The sequence below is a fragment of the Dermacentor albipictus genome, chromosome 9 (assembly GCF_038994185.2).
Source record: "Dermacentor albipictus isolate Rhodes 1998 colony chromosome 9, USDA_Dalb.pri_finalv2, whole genome shotgun sequence".
NCBI lineage: Eukaryota > Metazoa > Arthropoda > Arachnida > Ixodida > Ixodidae > Dermacentor > Dermacentor albipictus.
Window position 1 is genome coordinate 43902693 of NC_091829.1, and position 21097 is coordinate 43923789.

At 47.1% G+C, this 21097-nt stretch overlaps 1 protein-coding gene across 1 annotated transcript in view; it reads right to left on the reverse strand.

The window, feature by feature from the left end:
• Positions 1-18508: 18508 nt before the first annotated feature.
• The window catches only part of LOC139049745 (vitellogenin-6-like), a 29486-nt gene continuing 26897 nt past the window's right edge, over positions 18509-21097 (reverse strand). Inside the window, exons 24-25 of the mRNA XM_070525538.1 lie at positions 20147-20407; positions 18509-19210 (exon numbers count right to left, since the gene is read on the reverse strand). Of these exons, the coding sequence (XP_070381639.1) occupies positions 18677-19210; positions 20147-20407 (795 nt within the window). The 3' untranslated portion in view covers positions 18509-18676. The remainder of the gene's footprint in view (positions 19211-20146; positions 20408-21097) is intronic.

Genomic DNA, 21097 nt, shown 5'->3' on the forward strand with positions numbered 1-21097 from the left:
CTGATGCGTGGGAGTTGCTAAACGGCGTCGGTGCGTCATAGCTGGAACCGAAAACTTGGTCCTGACGTCTTCGCAAATGCAGGCGTCACTTCGCCCGCCTTTACTCGAGGCTCGTGACACGTCTGCTCCATCGCTCACTCGAGGTCCGCGCAAGGATGCTGCCCCCAGGGCGGGTAGAGACGGCGAAAAACCTTACTCCTGTTGTGTCAAGGAAAGTTGAAGATTGGGACTTGCGGATATATTGCTACGGGGATGTTGCGAGTATAGAAAGACTATATTTACAATATGCATACAGGCTGAGTCAGAGTAGTTAGGATGGCTGACCACCAACAACACGCAGCAGCCAGCGTCTACGATCTTCTTCGTCCTGTCTGTTCTTTCATCCTTCCGTAACAGGACCCCCGGGTGGCGAAGCGCCGTCTCGGCGCATGGTAGGCGAAGAGTTGCGAGCGAAGTATGGCGTCAGCCGCGAAACGTGCGCGACGTCAACAGGCGTCTGACTTGAGGGTGCATCAAAGTGTAGCGGCGAAATCTCGTAATTTACGTAGTTAACTTGGCGTAGGACTTCGTAAGGCCCTGTGAAGCGAGAGAGAAGCTTCTGCGAGAGGCCAACCCGATGACATGGTGACCAGAGGAGCACCCAAGCAGCTGGCGCGAACTTAACATCGCGATGGAAGCGGTCGTAACGCTGGTTTTGTACATGCTGCGAGGCTGATAAACGAGATTGGACGAGTTGACGTGCCATGTGAGCGCGATCGATGACTTCGCGAGCGTACTCAGTTGCAACACGCGGCACAGAAGGGAGGATGGTGTCTAACGGCAATGTGGGGTCGCGACCATACAAGAGATAAAAGGGCGAATATCCCGCGGTGTCATGTCGGGACGAGTTATACACGACCATCACGTAAGCTAGCGTGGCGTCCCAGTCGCGGGGATCGTTGGTGACGAACCAAAGGCATCTCTTTGATTGTTCGGTTGAGATGTTCCGTAAGACCGTTCGTTTGTGGGCGGTAGGCGGTGGACAGCTTGTGCTCAGTGACACAAGAATGGAGGAGGTCGTCGACAACTCGAGGTAAGAACGAGCGAACGCGGTCTGTAAGTAACTGTCGAGGTGCACCGTGATGGAGAATGACGTCGTGGAGGAGAAAATCGGCGACGTCTGTTGCGCAACTAGTCGGCAACGTATTTGTTATCGCGTAGCGTGTCGCGTAATCAGTAGCGACGCCGATCCACTTATTCCCTCTATAGTCGTCGTCGGAAGAGGGCCAAACAGGACAAGGCCTACGCGAAAGAACAGTTCAGAGGGAACTCCAATTGGATGGAGTCGTCCGGCAGGTGCCAAGGGAGGTTTCTTCCTGCGCTGACACCATTCGCAAGTTGTGACATAACGACGCACAGAGTGGTAGAGACCTGGCCAGGAAAACCGGCCTCGTACGGGGTCGTATGTACGCAAAACTCAAAGTTGTCCCGCCGTCGGTGCATCGTGAAGTTGTTCGAGAACGACGGATCTCAAATGACGAGGAAGGACAAGGAGCAACTCAGGGCCGTCAAGGTTGATATTGCGGCTGTAGAGGATGTCGTCATGCAGCATGAACATGCGGCACGTGCCGTCGGTGCGGCCATATTGCACTCCGGCGATGAGGGATTGTAAGGATGCGTCGCGTTGTTGTTCAGCGCGCATGCCGGTCATGTCAGTCAAAGCCATCACGCAGGTCACCGGATCATACGCAACAGGATCGGGAGGATCCACAGGGTGACGCGAGAGGCAGTCAACGTCCTTGTGGAGGCGTCCAGTCTTGTAATAGACACTAAATTAAAATTCCTGGAGCCGCAAAGCCCAGCGACCAAGCCGTCCAGTCGGGTCCCGAAGGGAAGACAGCCAGCAGAGTGCGTGATGGTCTGTGACGACCGAAAACGTGCGGCCATACAAATATGGCCGGAACTTGGCCACAGTCCAAAGTAAAGCCAAGCGCTCCCGTTCGGTGATGGAGTAATTTCTCTCGGCAGGTGACAGGAGGCGGCTGGTGTAAGCTATCATGCACTCGGTACCATTCTGTTGTTGGGCGAGATCTTACAGCGCTGATGCCATGGCCGCTTGCGTCAGTGTGGACATCGGTCGGTGCAGTTGGATCAAAGTGGGCAAGTATGGGAAGGGTGGTCACAAACCCGATGAGAGCGGCGAACGCGTGAGCCTGCTCTGCGTGTTGTTCTTTAGAAGATCTGTCAAAGGCCGAGCAACGTCGGTGAAGTTTTAGACGAAACGGCGAAAGTAAGAACACAGGCCGACGAAGCAGCGCACGTCAGAAGCAGAACGTGGCACAGGGAAACTGCATACGGCGCGAGCTTTTTCCGGATCTGGTTGGACATCGGAGGCGTCAACGAGGTGTTCCAACGCGGTAATCTGACACCGCCCGAACTGACACATTGTGGACTTCACTTGAAGGCTGGCTTTTCGGAAGACCGCAAGAATTGCAGCGAGTCGGGTAAGGTAGCTGCCGAATGTGGGAGAAAAAACAATAGCGTCGTCAAGGTCTCGTACCGACCTGTTATCGCGGCCGCGCGTATCTTTTGTCCACTTTAATTATTTCGCTGCCGCGTTCATTTATTCTCGTCCATCGATTCATTCGTAATGTCGTGTCTTTGTTAATGCAATTCGAATTTTTTTCTACGGCAGGTTCATAAGAAACACTACAAGTACTCAAGCACATATCCGCTACAATGCCTTAAGCAGTGCCGCTGATATCTGGTAGGACTTGGTATCAAAGCGTTTTGGCACTGGCTCTGTTTTGAAGAGAGTAATTTATGTGCATTAACACACAGTCGCCTTCGAAATAGTCACCTTGCACAGCAATACAGCGCACCCAGGGTTAATTCCTCCTACTTTGCTAATATTTCCTGGAAGTATCTTTTCTGGAACGAGTCGAGCACCTTCTGCGATTCGAGCAGATTGAACCAATTATGTAAAAAACTAGTGACCTTCGAGAGGGTTTTTAAAACTTTGGAATGAAAGCGAAATTACCGGGAGCGACACTCCATGAATTACCCGTATTTCACGTTGAGGATCATCATTTAGGGACAAAACATACGTGTGCAGCTGCGACCCTGAGACGAAGCATCATTCATCTCTTTGGAAAATACCAACGTCTCCACGACCAAAAGGAAAGACTTAGGCAATGTTCGCCGCTGGACCAAAATGCATGCTCATCGCTTTTTTTTTTGCTTTTTGCGTTTTTCGACATTCGCGGTGTCAGGCACCGCGAATTCATCCCGACTGACCAGACTATCAGCGAGTTTTACTGCCAAGGTTTAGGGCGTCTAAGCGGGGACGTCCCAACCTGGGCCGAAAACGGCCCGATCAGGTGTACACCAGTACGTGGATGCTGCATATTACTGGCGCCCTGTCGCAGAGCCTTCCGGGTACGCGCGCATTTCTCACCGGGAACAATGCGATGGTTGCTCTTTCACATTCACACTACTCGTCAGATTTGATTCCCGCTTATTTAGCCTTCTATTTTCCCCCAAAAAAGGAAAGCTAGCTCGCACTCTTTTGACACAATTGCACTATATTAAGCTCGAATCGCTTGAGTGCGTTCGACTCGTACGGGAAAGAGAGACTTCCGGGACGCGTTCGCTTGGCACTGAGGACGCTGGGAGCGCCGTATTCCTTCGCAAGGGTATACTATATTTGGAAGGTGGTAAATTTTAAAAGCACGTAAATAAGTTACTTTTCTTTACAACAGAGCCAGTCTCCAAATGTGTCATACCGCGCGCTTTGTGCGTGACAACGTTTGCAAAGCCACGCAGTGCAGCGTTTTGTCGTAGCGTATTTGAGGAATATAACCATTTCGGTTGGATGAAGCCAAGTCTAATATGAATCATGGCATGTTTTCTATCTTTTTGCATAACGAAAAGCCGTAAGGGCGTTCATCCGCTACGGGGAAATTAACAGGAAGCGAGCTGTTGGCGTTCGGTTGTGGGGAATGGTAAGGTTGTATGGAAATATGCTAATTTAAAGTAAGTATCTGAAATAAAAGCTCTTTAATATTTGAATGATAACTATAAATTTAACCCGCAGTGGTTGCTTAGTGGCTATGGTGTTGGGCTGCTAAGCACGAGGTCGCGAGATTGAATCCCGGCCACGTCAGCCGCTTTCGATGGGGGCGAAATGCGAAAACACCCGTGTGCTTAGATTTAGGTGCACGTTAAAGAACCCCAGGTGGTCCAAATTTCCAGAGCCCCCCACTACGGCGTGCCTCATAATCAGAAATTGGTTTTGTCACGTAAAACCCCAAAACATAAAAACTATAAATTTTATCATATGCAGAAATAAAAGTGGCAATTATACAAATAAGTTGCGACTTCATCTTCTTTGGCAGTGTACACAAGTTTCTCTCTATGACATAGTAATGCATATTGTGGAGTTTAAAATACGTACAGGGACATATTTTAGCGTCTTCATACTGCCCTTGTCAATTTAGTTGATATCTAGAGCGTTACGTGACCTTTTGTTCGCAGGTGTCTGGCCAGAGGGTCATGCTTTTCTTTTTTAATTGCAGTTTAGCATTTTACTATTTGAATATACTTGGTTCAGACATTCTTGCTTCGTCATGCTTATTTTCGTTTCTTTTGTGTGTCACGCTGAGGTTGCATCGTGTTCAACGTAGTAAGTTTCGAGAACTTGGGTAAAACAGTCATAATTTTTATTTCTATAATTCGATAGAACAACGACCAAGCGTTGTTCGTTGAACAACGACCTGGTCGACGTTTCGGCAGGGTGGCATTTGAGATTACCTTTAAGCTTTCTTACACGATTTCCAAAGTTTTGTGTGTGCGTGCGTGCGTGTGTGTGTGTGTGTGTGTGCGCGTGTGCGTGTGCGTGTGTGTGTGTGTGCGTGCGTGCGTGTGTGTGTGCGTGTGTGTGTGTGTGTGTGTGTGTGTGCGTGCGTGCGTGCGTGCGTGTGTGTGTGTGTGTGTGTGTGTGTGTGTGTGTGTGTGTGTGTGTAAATCAGTGTTTAAGCTGCCGGAAATGATATTGTTGCTGTGTTAAAGGCTTTTTTTTATTGATATGATATAAGGAGATGTTAGCGCGCAATTTAAGGCGCCGGCTACTCCTTATCTCTTGGGTGGTTCCCTCATACATCATTCAGGGTTCACGGTTACAAATCAAATAATCTTTTCACACAAGCACCAGGACTTATAACGCAACGTTTCCACAGGAAGACTATGACGTAAGGAGCACATGGTACATACAATATACATGGCAAATGTCTCCACACTTATGTAGTCGAAAGTCTCAAAAGTACAAATGATACTGTCGCCTAATAACACATTTTCTAGTCAGCGGGTCAGCGGGTACATACAATACACATGGCAAATGTCTCCACACTTATGTAGTCGAAAGTCTCAAAAGTACAAACGATACTGTCGCCTAATAACACATTGTCTAGTCAGCGGGTGGTATACACATCGTGTAAATATATTAGCACATACAGTCACAACAGAGCAGTCAACATAATTCCCAAACAGATGCATATATAGAGTGACATTGAAATGAACAGAACAATGAAAGCACTAATAACGTCCAACGATGCCGCTGTCTTCAAGAAAAGTCTTTAGTGCTTTAAAGCGCTCTTCTGCAAGGCCGTTGTTGGCCAAGAGCCCAAAAGTTTCCTTAAACTGAAAGGTCTGCGGTCTAATTTACTTAGCGCTGATTTAAGTCGGCATCTTGGTGTGTCGTGATGTGGGCAACCTAGAAAAAGGTGATATATATCTTCATCTACAAATCCACAATCACATTCGGGGGTTTCCGCTCGGCCAATTCTGTGTAAGAAATGCTTTGTGTAGGCAGTGCCTAGCCGTAATAGATGAATAAGCGTTTCCATAGTTCTATCTAATGACAATGAAAATTTGAATTCAATAAATGGATCAATATGATATAAGTCAGAGCTCTTAGAATTCTGGTCAAACCAAGTGTTTCTAGACATGTTGAAAGACGTTGTCCTTATAATGCAGCGTAATTCATTCTTTGATATTGGGAGCGAAGCCGTATCATCTTTCAAGTGCGCTTGTCGTGCTGCTTCATCGGCTGCTGTAGTGCCAGGAATGTTGCAATGCCCCGGTATCCTCTGGAATGCTATTGCATGTTTCGCTTCGCTTGCCTTTGTGAGATTTTTAAGTGTTTCATATATTATACTGTCGCTGAATGTTTTCCCCTTTGTGCTGCAGAGTGATGTTAGAGCCGCCTCTGAATCGCTGAAAATTACCCATTTTTGCGCTTGTGTTACTGACAATATAAATTTTAGCGCACATAGGATTGCGAACAGTTCAGCCGTTGTGGACGAAGTCGCACGAGATAACTTAAATGATTCTTATTTGTTGAGGTGCGGTATAATGAATGATGAAGTTGAAGAGGTTGCTGTACTGGAGCCGTCTGTATAGACGTGTGTGTATCCTGAATACCGCATATATATCTGGTATAGTGCTAGTTGTTGAGCAGCTTGAATGAACATGTCTCTTTTGCTGAGTATCCCTTCTACTGACAATTTGATTTTTCGAACTGTAAGCAGCCATGGAGGATATTCGATGTCTGAGTTCCAAAATTCATTTCCTGGCAATATGTAAATATTTTTTTGAATTTCTATATGAACATACCTTCTATCTCGTTTGATTATGTCTAGAGCCAATGGGTGGTTTTTATGCTGGGTTTGAAGACGGAAATAATGCCGGCATGTTTCTGTAGTTCGCATAACTGGAAATGGTGATTGGCGAGCCTCAGCTATTACAAGATAACTCGAAGTCGCTCGTGGAACTCCTAGGCATAGGCGTAGTCCTCTAGCTAAAAGTCTTTGAAGTCTCTCTTCTGACGTGTGGGAAAGTCCGTGTAAGATGGGCGCGGAATATGCAATTTTTTGTCGTATTAATGCATTGTAAACAGTCATCATGGACGATACTGATCCGCCCCATGATGTGCCTGCAAGTCTGCGAAGTACAGTCACTATGGCATTGGCCTCGTTTTCGAGTTTTTTTTTAAGTGGGGTGCCCAGGATAGCTGCCTATGAAGTATTATGCCAAGAAATCGATACTGTGTGACAATCATTAGAGGGTGTCCTTCCAGATTAAGAGTGAAATTTTTTAACTGCCTCCGAGTGAAGGGCAATACAGCAGTCTTTGCGTGTGATGGTACCATTTCTCTTTCTCTCAAAAATTGGCTGATGATATTTGTGCCGTCTTGCAATGCCATCTGAAGTTGTTGAGCATTAGACCCAGATGTCCAAATACACACATCATCTGTATACAGTGAAAACTTTAACTGTGATGGCAGTCTTCGCGTTAAATCAACCATGACGCAGTTAAAAAGGAAGGGGCTGAGTACGCTTCCCTGTGGTACTCCCTGTTTGACAATATGTTCAGCACTCTTTCTTTCACCCGTCTGAACAAATATTAAACAGATATTAAATCAGCCATGACGCAGTTAAAAAGGAAGGGGCTGAGTACGCTTCCCTGTGGTACTCCCTCTTTGACAATATGTTCAGCACTCTTTCCTTCACCCGTCTGAACAAATATTTTGCGACCTGATAAAAATTCAGAAATCCATCGCAAGGACCTGCCAGACAGACCAATCTCCAACATGCTTAGCAGAACATGAACGTGACTAACAGTGTCAAGTGCCCTCTTGATGTCTAGGAATAGTGCTATAGTCATGTTTCCACGTGCACGCTCGTGCTCCACACAGGTTACTATATGTAATATTGCATCCATTGTGCATTTATGCTTTCTAAAACCTACTAAGTAGTTGCACAACACCTTCGTTTCATTACACCACCATTGAAGTTGCGCGTCAATCATTTTCTCCATTACTTTGCATAAACAATTTGTCAAACTAACGGCGTGGAAGGATTCAAGTCACAAGGGCGTCTTACGAGGTTTTAAAATTGGTATGACTCGAGCGACTTTCCAAGAGTCAGGTACAGTTTCCTCTATCCATAAGTTATTATAGATGTCTAAGAGAGCTTTTGTACCTGTCGGTCCGAGGTTTCTTAGCATATTGTACGTAATGCCGTCCGGCCCAGCAGCGGACTTTTGGCGACATGATGTAATTGCACAGTCGTACAGTAATTGCACAGTCGCACAGTAGTAAAATTGGTATGACTCGAGCGACTTTCCAAGAGTCAGGTACAGTTTCCTCTATCCATAAGTTATTATAGATGTCTAAGAGAGCTTTTGTACCTGTCGGTCCGAGGTTTCTTAGCATATTGTACGTAATGCCGTCCGGCCCAGCAGCGGACTTTTGGCGACATGATGTAATTGCACATTGAAGCTCGCTTAATGTGAAAGTATGATCTAATTGAGGATGTTGGGCCCAGTAGCAAGCAGTAATTTTTCGCTTAGCCAACTCTACTGAAACATCAAATTCTGCACATTGGGATGAAAAAGCAGATCTGGAAATAAGCTCATAAAATTCATCTGCAACTATTATTTCACACGTGTCCCGGGCTACAGCGAGAGCATGAAATGGGAAGCTTTGTGTTACAGGTACGCTTAAAGAACGAATTACTAGAAAAATTCGTGGGACAGCCGTGTGAGGAGACAGCGTGCCGCAGAAATCGCGCCAGCGCCGTTTCCCTAAGCTTTCCATTCGTCTGCGCATTACATTGTGTATTTTCTGAGCGTTTCTGTATGCTTCTAAACTTCCGCTCCGTCGGTAAGCTCTTTCGGATCGGCGTCGGATGGCTCTTAGGTGTTCATATTCTCCGTCAACTGCAGCATAATCTATTGGTATTGGGACCTTCTTTGTGCATATGTTCTTATTATCCTGCAAAAATTCTGTAAATTTTTCCACTGTTGCATGTTGGTTAATTTGATCCGTTAGGCGGTACCGAAAAGCTTGCCAGTTGGTTAGTCTGGTGTAACGCCTGATATCATAGTGCATGCTAGGGTGGTTAACAAGGATTGAAAATGATCACTTCCGCGCGTTTCCATATCTGTTGTCCATCCCACACCATTCACTGGATCATGTGAACACAGGGTAACATCTATGCAGCTTGAGTAATTATATCCACGAAGGAATGTTGGCGACCCATCGTTTAAAACAGTCAAGTTGCATTTATCTATGGCGCACTCAATAACCCCGTGCATCACAATGATCACTGCCCCAGATGATGTTGTGTGCATTGAAGTCACCACATATTAATACATTAAAATTAGCTATTTTGAAGATATCCACTAGCGCTTCTACTGAAATCCGGTTTGAAGGTTGTAGATATAGATTAATCACTGTTATACAGAGCTTGCCAAAGGATACTTCACATGCGATGAATTCCGGGAAGTCTGAATCACTGGACTGAATTTGATAAGATGGCAGGTCCTTTCTGACGCACAGGAGCACTCTGCTAACAGCACCTTGACGAGAAGTGTTATATATCACATAATTCGAGAGGCGAAAGTCGTCAGTGATTCCCGCCTCTTGAATGCAAAGTATTGGGAAGTTGTATTGCACAAGCAGTTTACGAAAGTCAGCACACTTTCTTCGAAGACTGTTGGCATTCCACTAAAATATGGAGACATTTTTGTAGCGTTATTCAGTAGTGCCTGCCGCAGTTTCGGCCCGGATTGTTGACACAACAGTGCTTCTAGAGGCAAGAAGGCTTTTACTTTTGGTAGGTTGTTTGCTTCTGGCAAAGCAGATAGGATTGCCTTAAGAGCTGCGAAAAGCATTGGCAAAATCAGTTGTGTCACCGATGCTGTGGAATGTTTGCTATTAGCTGGTCTTACTTCTGCAGTAGATGCGTAAGGTCGTTGAGAGAAATGTGTGCGAGTACAGGAGCTTTCTTGTGTATTACTTTCTGCCTGTTGTCCTCTGGGTTTCCGTAGCACTGATGCATAAGACTGGGCGCTTGACTGTGATCCTCTTGATTGGTCTCTTGATTGCACTGTTGGTTGTTCTCTAGAGGAGGGATATCTTGTTGGTGCTCTTGGCTGTGGTGGTTCCGGTGCCCGCTGAGGTGGGTGATCTAGCACTGGATGAACAATCTCGAGGATTGGGGCGGGTTCATTGCGTCGCGGTTGTCTTCCATGAATTAGTTCATGTCGATGCATTTGTGCCGCTGCTTTTTTCTGTGGGCAGCCTGAGAAGGAGGCGGCATGGTTCCCCGCACAGTTTGCACATTTAGGTTGAAGAAGCGACTTGCACTCCTTGTGGTCATGGTCTTCTGAGCAGATTTTGCATCGACGTGTGCTACGGCAGGTTTTCGCCATGTGCCCAAATCTCTGGCAATTATAGCAGCGAAGTGCGGGTCCTAGGTATTCCTCGACAGGGTGACTGGTGAAACCCAAGTAAGTTCTTCCAGGAATAGGGCCGTCGTCTCTGAAAGTCAGAATTACCGTGTGAAGTGGATATGACTTCACTGCTCCATTTTCTTGGCGGGAATACCTTATCTGTCTGCGTGCCGATATAACTCCTGCGTCTTTCAAGAAGTCTAGGAGTTGTTCGTCTGTATACTGCCGAGGCACATGTTTTACTTTCCCAACGTTTCGCGTGTACGACTCTGGGATGAATGACTTGACTTCCAGGCCGCCTACACTTGAAAGCATCAAAAGGCGTTTCGCCGATGCTAAGGAAGCAACACTGACACTGAAACTTCCATATCTGGTCGTCCTGAAAGACTGTACTTTTTCTTTTGCAGCGGAAACTAGCTATTTCGGCAGACACTCGGTTTGGATTTACTTGCCAAAAAGAAGTACCTTGACTTGTTGGGCGAAAGACAACCGGAATGCCTTCGGCTCGCTTTTTCTTATACATGACCACAGTAAATGGTGCATCTTCACCCATCTCTACTTCATCACTTATCTCATAATTCGATGTTCTATCATCGTACTTGCCGTCTTCTAGGCGAGGTTTCTTGGTCTCGGCTTCACCATCAGCCATCATTCCTGAATTCGCTGTAGTTGATTCCGAGTTGGGGAGAACCAAACGTGCCGGCTTTATGAAGCTTTGTGACACTTGCAAGGCTCCAGGCTTTTCATTACGGGCCGTAGCGTCATTCATATGGCTTGTTACGTTTGGACGAGCATAAGGCTCGTGACGATGTTCTCGGCTTCCGACCACCGTAGCGGCATGGTAATAGTCAGGTCTTCAAAAAAGAAATGTCGTACCTGTAAGGCGCCTGGCTCGTTGAATGTTCACCCAAAGTCTTGTTAATCAATCGTCGTCAAAGGTAACCGTAACTATCCAAAAAACCGGAAAACTCAGAGCACCACATAAAAACAGCGACCGAACAGATACACTTCTTGTTCTTCTCCGTGTTAAAGGCTTCTTCCTTTTCAGTCTCCAAGAGTCATTTGAAGGCTTCGCTTGGCGATCAGTCAACTCTCAGCCCAAAACGTCCACTGCAACTGATGTCACGAGGCAAATGACGTAATGCCACCTACGTGATTTGAGTGAATATTTGCCTGTACATTTGCCGTGCTGTGCACTTGGCGGCTGCGATTCCTGCGAGCTACTGTGTAAACTGCGTTGCATTATCGCTGCAACGTCTTTGTCGGCATTGCGCCGTCGCGGTTTTCTTCGTTGTCTCTCGCAAACGGGGTAGTTCTTGGCGCATACTCTACGTGGCTGTGTGCCGTGGTTGAGGAGGATCATCGTAACTGTCGTGTACGCCTCGTTTGTGGCACCGACGCTGCTTCCGCGAGCATGACAGCGCATAATTCTTACAGCAACACACACCGCCATCTAGTCGAGAACAACTTCTCTTCGATGCAGACAATGTCGTTTTCGTTCACTGCTGTTTGCTTGTTCGGCATTTGAAATATACATGCACAAGTGCAACCTCTCTCAAAGTCTGTGTGGAAAGCAAAATCCTGCAGCGTGGCCTTTCGCGTGGTAGCGCGTGGGAATTATTCGAGCAAAGTGAATATTCCGCTTTAGAAGGGTGGTAATTAAGGATGAGCACCTTCCCGAGCTGAGGTATGCCCGTGCATGTGAAGGTGCCTCTTCTCTGCGTGTGTGACTGTCATTGTGCCCGCCATTCTGAACTATGCACATTTTGTGAATGTTTCATTGGGCTACTGTGCCTGGTCATTAATGTCACTTGTGTACTAATCCAGTGCCATTAGTTTTACGCGTTACTGTAACGATCGAGTACGGTGAAAGAGGAAAAAAACAATATTGGTTGATCCCTACTTCAGAGGAGTTGGTCAGAACACGAAAGTGAAACGATTATTCTAAGAAGCAGCTAGTGGCAGCTTTCTTGTACATTCACAAATACAAGTCCATATATGTGCACAGTCTTTTATTAATAACAGTTTCGCTCGAAGAGCGAAGCAATGACAGCGATATCAAGCAAACGAGGCCTGCGCTGCGGCGCAGCCTAAACAGCACCCCGCAGGCTTCCCAGCGTGGTAGGTATATCTGACGTGACGGTGAATGCGTATGTGACGAAACTGCGTCGTTGGGGCTCCGGCGGCATCACACGCGCATGCCCGTGCACATGCTTAAGGGCTCATTCACACCGGCGACTGACAGTGGTCGCGCGACCAAGGTGGTCGCAAAGCGACCAGTCGCAAATGGTCGCAAACGGTCGCCTTTCTTGAAAAGCGACCATTTTGGGCCAGTCGCTCTCTGCGCGATTTTTCAGTCGCGCGATCGTGGTCGCAAAACTGATAAACGAATCAGCGGCGCACCGGAAGTCATCTTTCGTGTCTACATCCGGCCTCCTCCAGCGTCGCGTTCAAATTCCGCGTAGATTCCGAGAGTTCTCGCTGAGAACGATAATCTCCGGGACTGCGACTTGCGGGTCGCGCTCAGCCGGGCTTGCCGGTGTGAACATCAGTCGCCTTCGGTCGCTTTTTGATTGCGAGTCGCAAATGGTCACGCGACCTCGTCAAGTCGCCGGTGTGAATGAGCCCTAAAGGTGAGCAGACGCGCGACAGTGAATGATGATGATAGTAACTTATTGCGATCCCTTTGAAACGGGGTTATGACAAAAAGTCACCGGCGCTGCATGGATTAATCAGGCATGCTATACATGCTTTTCATTCCAGCATTTTGGGAACATTCCGTTACTCTTCTCTTTCGGTTCCTTAAAACTTCTACATCTACCTCGTACCGCTACCTATGCATGTAGCAGATCCGGTTCTGTCAATCCCTTCCATGCTGTTTTTTCGCCATCGATATTCTAAACGTATCTTACTTATCTCGACTAATTGGCCGGTTTTTTTTTATTGATATGATATAAGGAGATGTTGGCGCGCAATTTAAGGCGCCGGCTACTCCTTATCTCTTGCTGGTGTTCCGTCACACATCATTCAGGGTTCACGGTTACATATCAAATAATCTTTTCACACAAACACCAGGACTTATAAAGCAACGTTTCCACAGGAAGACTATGTCAAATGTCTCCACATCTATGTAGTCGAAAGTCTCAAAAGTACAAACGATACTGTTGCCTAATAACACATTCTCTAGTCAGCGGGTCAGCGGGTACATACAATATACATGGCAAATGTCTCCACACTTATGTAGTCGAAAGTCTCAAAAGTACAAACGATACTGTCGCCTAATAACACATTGTCTAGTCAGCGGGTGGTATATACATCGTGTAAATATATTAGCACATACAGTCACAACAGAGCAGTCAACATAACATAATTCCCAAACAGGTGGATATACAGAGTGACAGTGAAATGAACAGAACAATGAAAGCACTAATAACGTCCAACGATGCCGCTGTCTTCAAAAAAAGTCTTTAGTGCTTTTAAAGCGCTCTTCTGCAAGGCCGTTGTTGGCCAAGGGCCCAAAAGTTTCCTTAAACTGAAAGGTCTGCGGTCTAATTTACTTAGCGCTGATTTAAATCGGCATCTTTGTGTGTCGTGTTGTGGGCAATCTAGAAGGAGGTGATATATATCTTCATCTACAAATCTACAATCACATTCGGGGGTTTCCGCTCGGCCAATTCTGTGTAGGAAATGCTTTGTGTAGGCAGTGCCTAGCCTTAATCGATGAATAAGCGTTTCCATAGTTCTATCTAATGACAATGAAAATTTGAATTCAATAAATGGATCAATATGATATAAGTCAGAGCTCTTAGAATTCTGGTCAAACGAAGTGTTTCTAGACATGTTGAAAGACGTTGTCCTTATAATGCAGCGTGATTCATTCTTTGATATTGGGAGTGGAGCCGTATCATCTTTCAGGTGCGCTTGTCGTGCTGCTTCATCGGCTGCTGTGTTGCCAGGAATGTTGCAATGCCCTGGTATCCACTGGAATGTTATTGCATGTTTCGCTTCGCTTGCCTTTGTGAGGTTTTTAAGTGTTTCATATATTATACTGTCGCTGAATGTTTTCCCCTTTGTGCTGCAGGGTGATCTTAGAGCCGCCTGTGAATCGCTGAAAATTACCCATTTTTGCGCTTCTGTTACTGACAATATAAATTTTACCGCACATAGGATTGCGAACAGTTCAGCCGTTGTGGACGAAGTTGCACGAGATAACTTAAATGATTCTTGCTTGTTGAGGTGCGGTATGATGAATGATGAAGTTGAAGAGGTTGCTGTACTGGAGCCGTCTGTATAGACATGTGTGTATCCTGAATACCGCATATATATCTGGTATAGTGCAAGTTGTTGAGCAGCTTGAATGAACATGTCTCTTTTGCTGAATATCCCTTCTACTGACAATTCGATTTTTGGAACTGTAAGCAGCCATGGAGGATATTCGATGTCTGAGTTCCCAAATTCATTTCCTGGCAATATGTGAAGATTTTTTTTTGAATTTCTATATGAACATAACTTCTATCTCGTTTCATTATATGTCTAGAGCCAATGGGTGGTTTTTATGCTGGGTTTGAAGACGGTTGATGTTTGCATCCATCTTAAATCCAAGCGTTTCTGGAAGGGTGTACGTTACCTACGGGCCTCGCTAGGTGCCCGTGAACTCCCGCGCGTACTCCCGAACTTTGCGTAATGCGCTCAACGCTACTTAAAGGGAAACTAAAGAGAAATATGATTTCGTCTGCATCAGTAAATTACCTTTCTACGACACTAAAAACACCGCTCTTACCACAATAAGACGCTTGGTAAACCAGAAAAAGCACAAGAACGAAAGACGGGCGGCGACGCCTCCTCGAAGTTGCCGCACCTGGTCTCTGTGACGTCATGGATTTTTATGGCATCCTTTAGAGCCTACTTACTTATATAGCGATACAGGTTGACTACATTGTGTTCTAAAGGAACCAGATATTAAACATAGCACGTTTCGGCAACCTTTACTCAGCCAACGCGGCCCAAATGCGAAAACATACTTTGGTATCCCTGAGGTCACACTGACGTACCGGCGTCAGGGTTTCGGCGCAAAATTCAAATAATGATACTTCGACCTTTAGTTGCTCATCTAATTATCAAACTGTTATTTTGAAATGACTGCCTGCAGGGTTCTCAAACAATACTTTATTAGTCTAAAGTAATTTATTGTTTCGCTTTATTGTCCCTTTAAGAACCTTCTGTTTACCCGGCATTCCATTGTGAACAAGGGATCCGTACAGACCCCGAAAGGTCACTTTATATTTATTATGATCTTTGTCAGACATCTGCCTCATAATTAAAAATGATTTTACCTGACCAGACGGTATTCCGTCGAACTCGTAACTAGAGCGGTTAGCATACAACGTGTTACAGAAACCATGGTCTCCGAGATTGGGTGCGCACGCCTCCAGATCTCGGAGACAATGTACAAAGGCGCTGTAGACCATTGGGCTAAGTGGTATTGCATATTGATCATTGTGCTGATCGCGGAAAAAAATTTGCTGAGAAGGGGGGGGGGGGAAGGCATCCTGCCATGCGAGCTTTCTCATACGAAACTAGTGAAACGACGGATCGCCAAGTCGTGCCTCAAATCAGCCATGTAAAAGTCCTGTATACGCAAGGTTGGTCATAGCTTTCAACATGAGGTTTTGCGCCTGACCAGCTCAGGTTTCCCCTCCGGTGTTCTCGTAGCTGTGGGTTGTTCCTTCATTAAATAGTTCCAACATGGACCCAGCGCGCCTAGGAACTATGTAGTGAAGCCACATCTTCATGCTACATTACAGAAATTTAAGAGGATAGGGCACAAACATTGAGTGAACCTCGTGTTCACGGTGCCTTGCAAGATCTCCAACTTGTGCGCCCTCGCAACTTATCAAAGGAAAGAGAGGAATGCCATATGCGGGAAACAGCACACCAGGCAGTTTGTTCCCAGTTCAACTGAAGTTGTGTACCAAAGTTCCGCTGACATGCGGGACGGTATACATCGGTCAAACGGGCCGACGTCTCGACGATAGACTGGGAGAGCACGCAACTTTTTTGAAGGCTTCGTGAGAAGGCACGCGTTTACGCGCGCATACCAAGTGACACAGAGAGAGGAATATAAGTCGGGCATGGAATGTTAACCAGTAAAGAGTCTGGTTGGCAACCCTACGCTGGGGGAAGGAAGAATGGGAAGAGAGAGAAGGTATAGAGACGTGCGCGGACAATACTTGGGTTAAAGCCACTCGCGCAAACCAGAAGTTCTGAGAAAACACAAGAGGCATACCAAGGCATGTGGCTGAAGCCTAGCGTTTCACCAAACTTCGGTTATCGGTATAGGAGCAAGGATAACGCTGGAGAGGGGAATTTCGGATGCTGCTCAGATTAACAACCTTATTGAGTGGTGCATCGGTGTGTCTTCAATGCACCTGATGCAGAAAGAACTACGTTATCTCGACAGGTGAAAGAGAAATGGGGAAACAAATTAATGTTAAATATAATTAAAATTAATTAACGTCTCCACGTACACCACACCTCACGCTGGCTTGTACGCTCTTATCGGCGAAATGACGTGCACGCTGTTTCTTTCGGAGTTGTCCAGTGCCCGGTTCGTCCGGCCGCGGTCCACGTGCATGCTTGCCTGCGCGTGCGTGCTTCTGTTGCTCATGTATGGCAGGTTGCAATAAATTCTCAGTAGGCACAGCTGACAAGCTCGACCCCTGAAGACCAGCATCGCCTGGTGAGCAGGGCCAAGCTATCAGCTCAGGCCCACGGCATCCTGGACTAGGGACGCCGCCCACCTCGGACGATTTTACCGTCGGCTCATTTCAACTAATAAAGTTTATTCCTCCTCCTCCTCCTAGTGAGCGTACGCCCTGTCCTCCTGCCTCTCTCTACCCGACAATTTTTCCGCTCAGAACGAGGAGCAACTAAAACACGCGCACGCAGTTTCGGCGGGGCGCGTTAATAGCTGCCCGTGAGCGTCGTGTCGACGGAGAAAGCCAGAGAGCGAGCCTAGCGCTTGTGCTCGCAGAGAGACTTGACGAAGAACGCTCATTAGGCCAACCTATGTACCCATCCTCTCTTCGAGGTATAGTTGCCGCCGTTCTTTTTTTATGTTGCAACTTACTGTATCGCTTGAAGCTTGCCTTCAAGAGACTGCTATACCACCGAAAACTGCACAGCGGGGGAACTACATGTCGCAGTGTCAACTGTTAGTGTGGTTTTCATAGCTTTCCCACAAGCACCTCGCTGATGATTGTATCCAAGACCCTAGATTCCGGGGTCTGCGTTGAAGAGAGCGGCTGTCACGCCACCGCGCCGCTAATTTCCGTCAATCGTCGGGAACCGCGATCGGCTTCTGCAAGCGGCACACGCCAACGGCTTCTGGAGGGGAGGCTCCCAACGCGCCTCTGAAAGGGCAGGTCCGTTCCGAGGCCCGCGTTATTCGTCCTCCAGAGTTGGGGACGCACACTGCAACACTGACGCGACAAATTGACTAACGATTTTATTAAACAAAATTCCAGGCCGCTACGCTAAAGCCGCCCGACTGCTAGAAGGCGGCCTCAAGAGGCACGCACTTTTCGGGGAAGCGCACCCTCTCCTGCAGCGTTACGAGGTAGTTCGACGGAAGGACGCCCAGAGAGCGGACCTCGCGAACCTTGCGGGTCCATTCCTTGGCCAGCGCGCTGTGGCGGGGCAGGCAAGTGAAACCCACGGTCAACTGCGAGCTGCCCTTAGTCTTGCGGCAGTCGCTCTTGCAGGTTAAAATCGGGAACACGCTGTAGCAGATCTCTTGCTTGCGATCGCGGAGGATGGTGCGCTTCTCAAAACACCTGTCCTCTGCGGATGGAACGGGGCGAGAGAGAAGGACGACCGGAAGTTGTCAAACTTCTCCCTGTTTGCCGCACCAGCGTCAATGATACGGTGTGCACTGCGGATATACCTTCTTATTCTCGGCAAGCTTTACGTAAGCACCGCAAACTTAGTCGGTGGCGTACACTTCTCGCCTGCAAAATTTCTAATGCACGAGGCACGCTGCTGTAATGAGTTCTTCTAGAACCTGCAGAAGCGGAAACGCTAAAAGGAGTCTTTCCAAAGCTCCCTTTGTCTGTTCGGCAGTGAACTACTTAAATGTAAGCGAAAACGAAGTGGTGCACAAGAAACTGGTGCCAATGTTAAATGAATGTTGTGGTCAAATGTGATACCACATCGACAGCATCAAAAGCGACGATTCGTCAAAAACTTGTTCTCTGTCAAACCGAGTTTGAGTTTATTTTCCAAAACAAGTGCAATACACGCAAGAATCAAGTTTGGGCTTGTAGATGAACATAGCGACGCCACGTTGCGCCTGAAACCTATTTTTTGAAGTGATATTACCGTGTCTTAAAAAACAAATATGCTAACCTTCGCGCTGGAGGCTCGGGCTGTACGGGTAGTGTTCGCGGCTGGGAGGGTACTCGCGGTGGGTCGGGTACTTGTAGTGGGTCGGGTACTCATGGTGGGTCGGGTACTTGTGAACTGGGTACTTCTGGCGGTGCGTAGGGTACTTGTGGTGGGTTGGGTACTCTTCGTGGCTGGGGTACTTGTGGTGGGTTGGGTACTCTTCGTGGCTGGGGTACTTGTGGTGGGTAGGGTACTCCTTGCGGCTCGGATACTTGTGGTGCTGGGACGGGTACTTCGAGTGGCTGGGGTACTCGGGGCTCGACGGGTAGCCGGCTTCGTATCCCACGGGCTTCTTCAGTTCCTCGAGGTAGTGGAGAGGGTAGACGGGAACCAGGGGCTCCTTGCACTGGGGAAGGCCGAAACCGTAGCTAGCCACGAACTCGGAATAGTTGGACACGAGGTAGTTCTCGGGAGTGACGAACTCGTGGTACGGCTCGTTGTCGTAGTTACTGCAGAGACCGCAGGTCTTTCCCTGGTACAGCGGGTTCACCTGCAGGGATGGAACAACGAAACCGCTTTAGTCTTTGCAGTGTTTCTGAGCACGCCGCAAGAGTGCATCCATTTGTTTTTACTTATCAAGAGGCCTGACTTTTGGACTAGTTAGTCTTCCATAATAACTACGGCAAGTTAACGTCTTTACATATGCTCGCCTCTACTGATTGCTTTTGGTATTCCGAAGGATTGTGCCATCGGAATAGTTTCAAACGAGGAACAACCACCGCTATCACTGGCCTAGCTCGCAAGTGGCGCGCGAAAGTTGGCGAAGCGAAATGAGCGCAGTTCTTTACATTAGTTTCTGGGTAATTCATCTACTCCTTACAAAATTAAAGCACGGTCGTCCTTCGAAGACAGATTTCTTCTTGAAGGTGTACTTGCGACCTTTATTCTGTCCCTTTTGCGGAAAATAGAACACTGGTGAATCATTATTGGTGATACAGAATCATTACAATTTATCGCAATTAAATGGTTCTCAAGGACCGCACACTTTGCAAGAAGTGTGTTTATTTATCTTCTGCACTTGTTTCCGTCGATTGATCCTCGCACACTATAGACGCCCATTTTAAGTTGACTCCATACCTATTCAACCACAAAGCATTTGGCGCTGTATTTGCCCGTGCGGTATTGAAATGCAAATTATGGTTGACGTCCACATTCCTGTTTGTGGTACTAGTTAGTAGTAGTAGTAATAGCAGTGTAGTAGTAGTAGTAGTAGTAGTTATAGTTGTAGTAGTAGTAGTAGTAGTACTAGTAGTAGTAGTAGTAGTAGTAGTAGTAGTAGTGGTGGTGGCGGTGGAAGCAGTATTTGCAGCCGCACCAGACTTAGTAGTACGCACTCACTTCGATGGATCTGAGCACAGTAACAGCATCTATCTTGAAGACGATTCTGCGAATCACGGCTGCGAGAGAACCTGAAAAAGAGTCTCACCCAAACGAAGAAGTTGACTCCGTCGAACAGCAGCTTGAAAGTCTTGAGCGTGTTGGTCAGCTGAACAACGGGCGGGTCGTGAGGTCCGCTGGTCGGGTACACGGTGACGAGCAGTTTGCGGTCCCACTTGTAAGGCAGCACGACGTCCTGGGTGGTGTTGGCAACGTAGTAGGTGCCGTTGACCGTCAGCAGGACTTCGGCCTTGTACAGGTCGGGCGGGGGAAGCTCCACCACGGTCGGACCCAGCTGGACGATGAGCTTCTGCAAGTGGCCAACCATACGAGCAAGGGGATCTCAGAAAAACACTATATGCTGTACTTTCCAGAGCAAATCAATTCGAGGTGTCCGTACACGGTGCTAACTTGAACAGAAACGTTAGTGGAACGTCTTGAGGGACTAACTGGTTCTTGGTTATCATAAAAAATTAGTGTGCGAGTGGTAGACGTACGGCACAAAAAGGCACACTCATAAAGTATGACCACAGCAACACTAAACAGAATGAACGTAAAGGGACAATTGGTGAGGAACAATTAATTTTCTGTTTTGTCCTTGCGGCACTGGGAAATTAATCTGTGCTTTTATTTCCACGTTGCTTTTCAAGCCTAAACTGTCGAGAAGGGTCACGCACGAAACTTACGCCAATGAAACCTTTTAGCCTATCGTTGTCGATTCAACAGCATCTCAATATTGGTGGCCTCCTAAAGAGCGTGCAACTCGGTTGTTGAAGATGCGTTGACACCACCCATTGGTAAGGTATTTAACTCGATGGTACTGCCTTGATCAGAATTAGGCATGTAAGTGAAAATAACCACATCTGGTCCGTAGTGGGACAGTCTCGCTACCCCCATTGCCCAACTTAAATAAGCATACTGCAAGTTAAGCGCAAGAAACTGGGACATAGGTACGTAGGGTACGACACAAGCGCTCCGTCTGTCACTATTTTTTTGTATT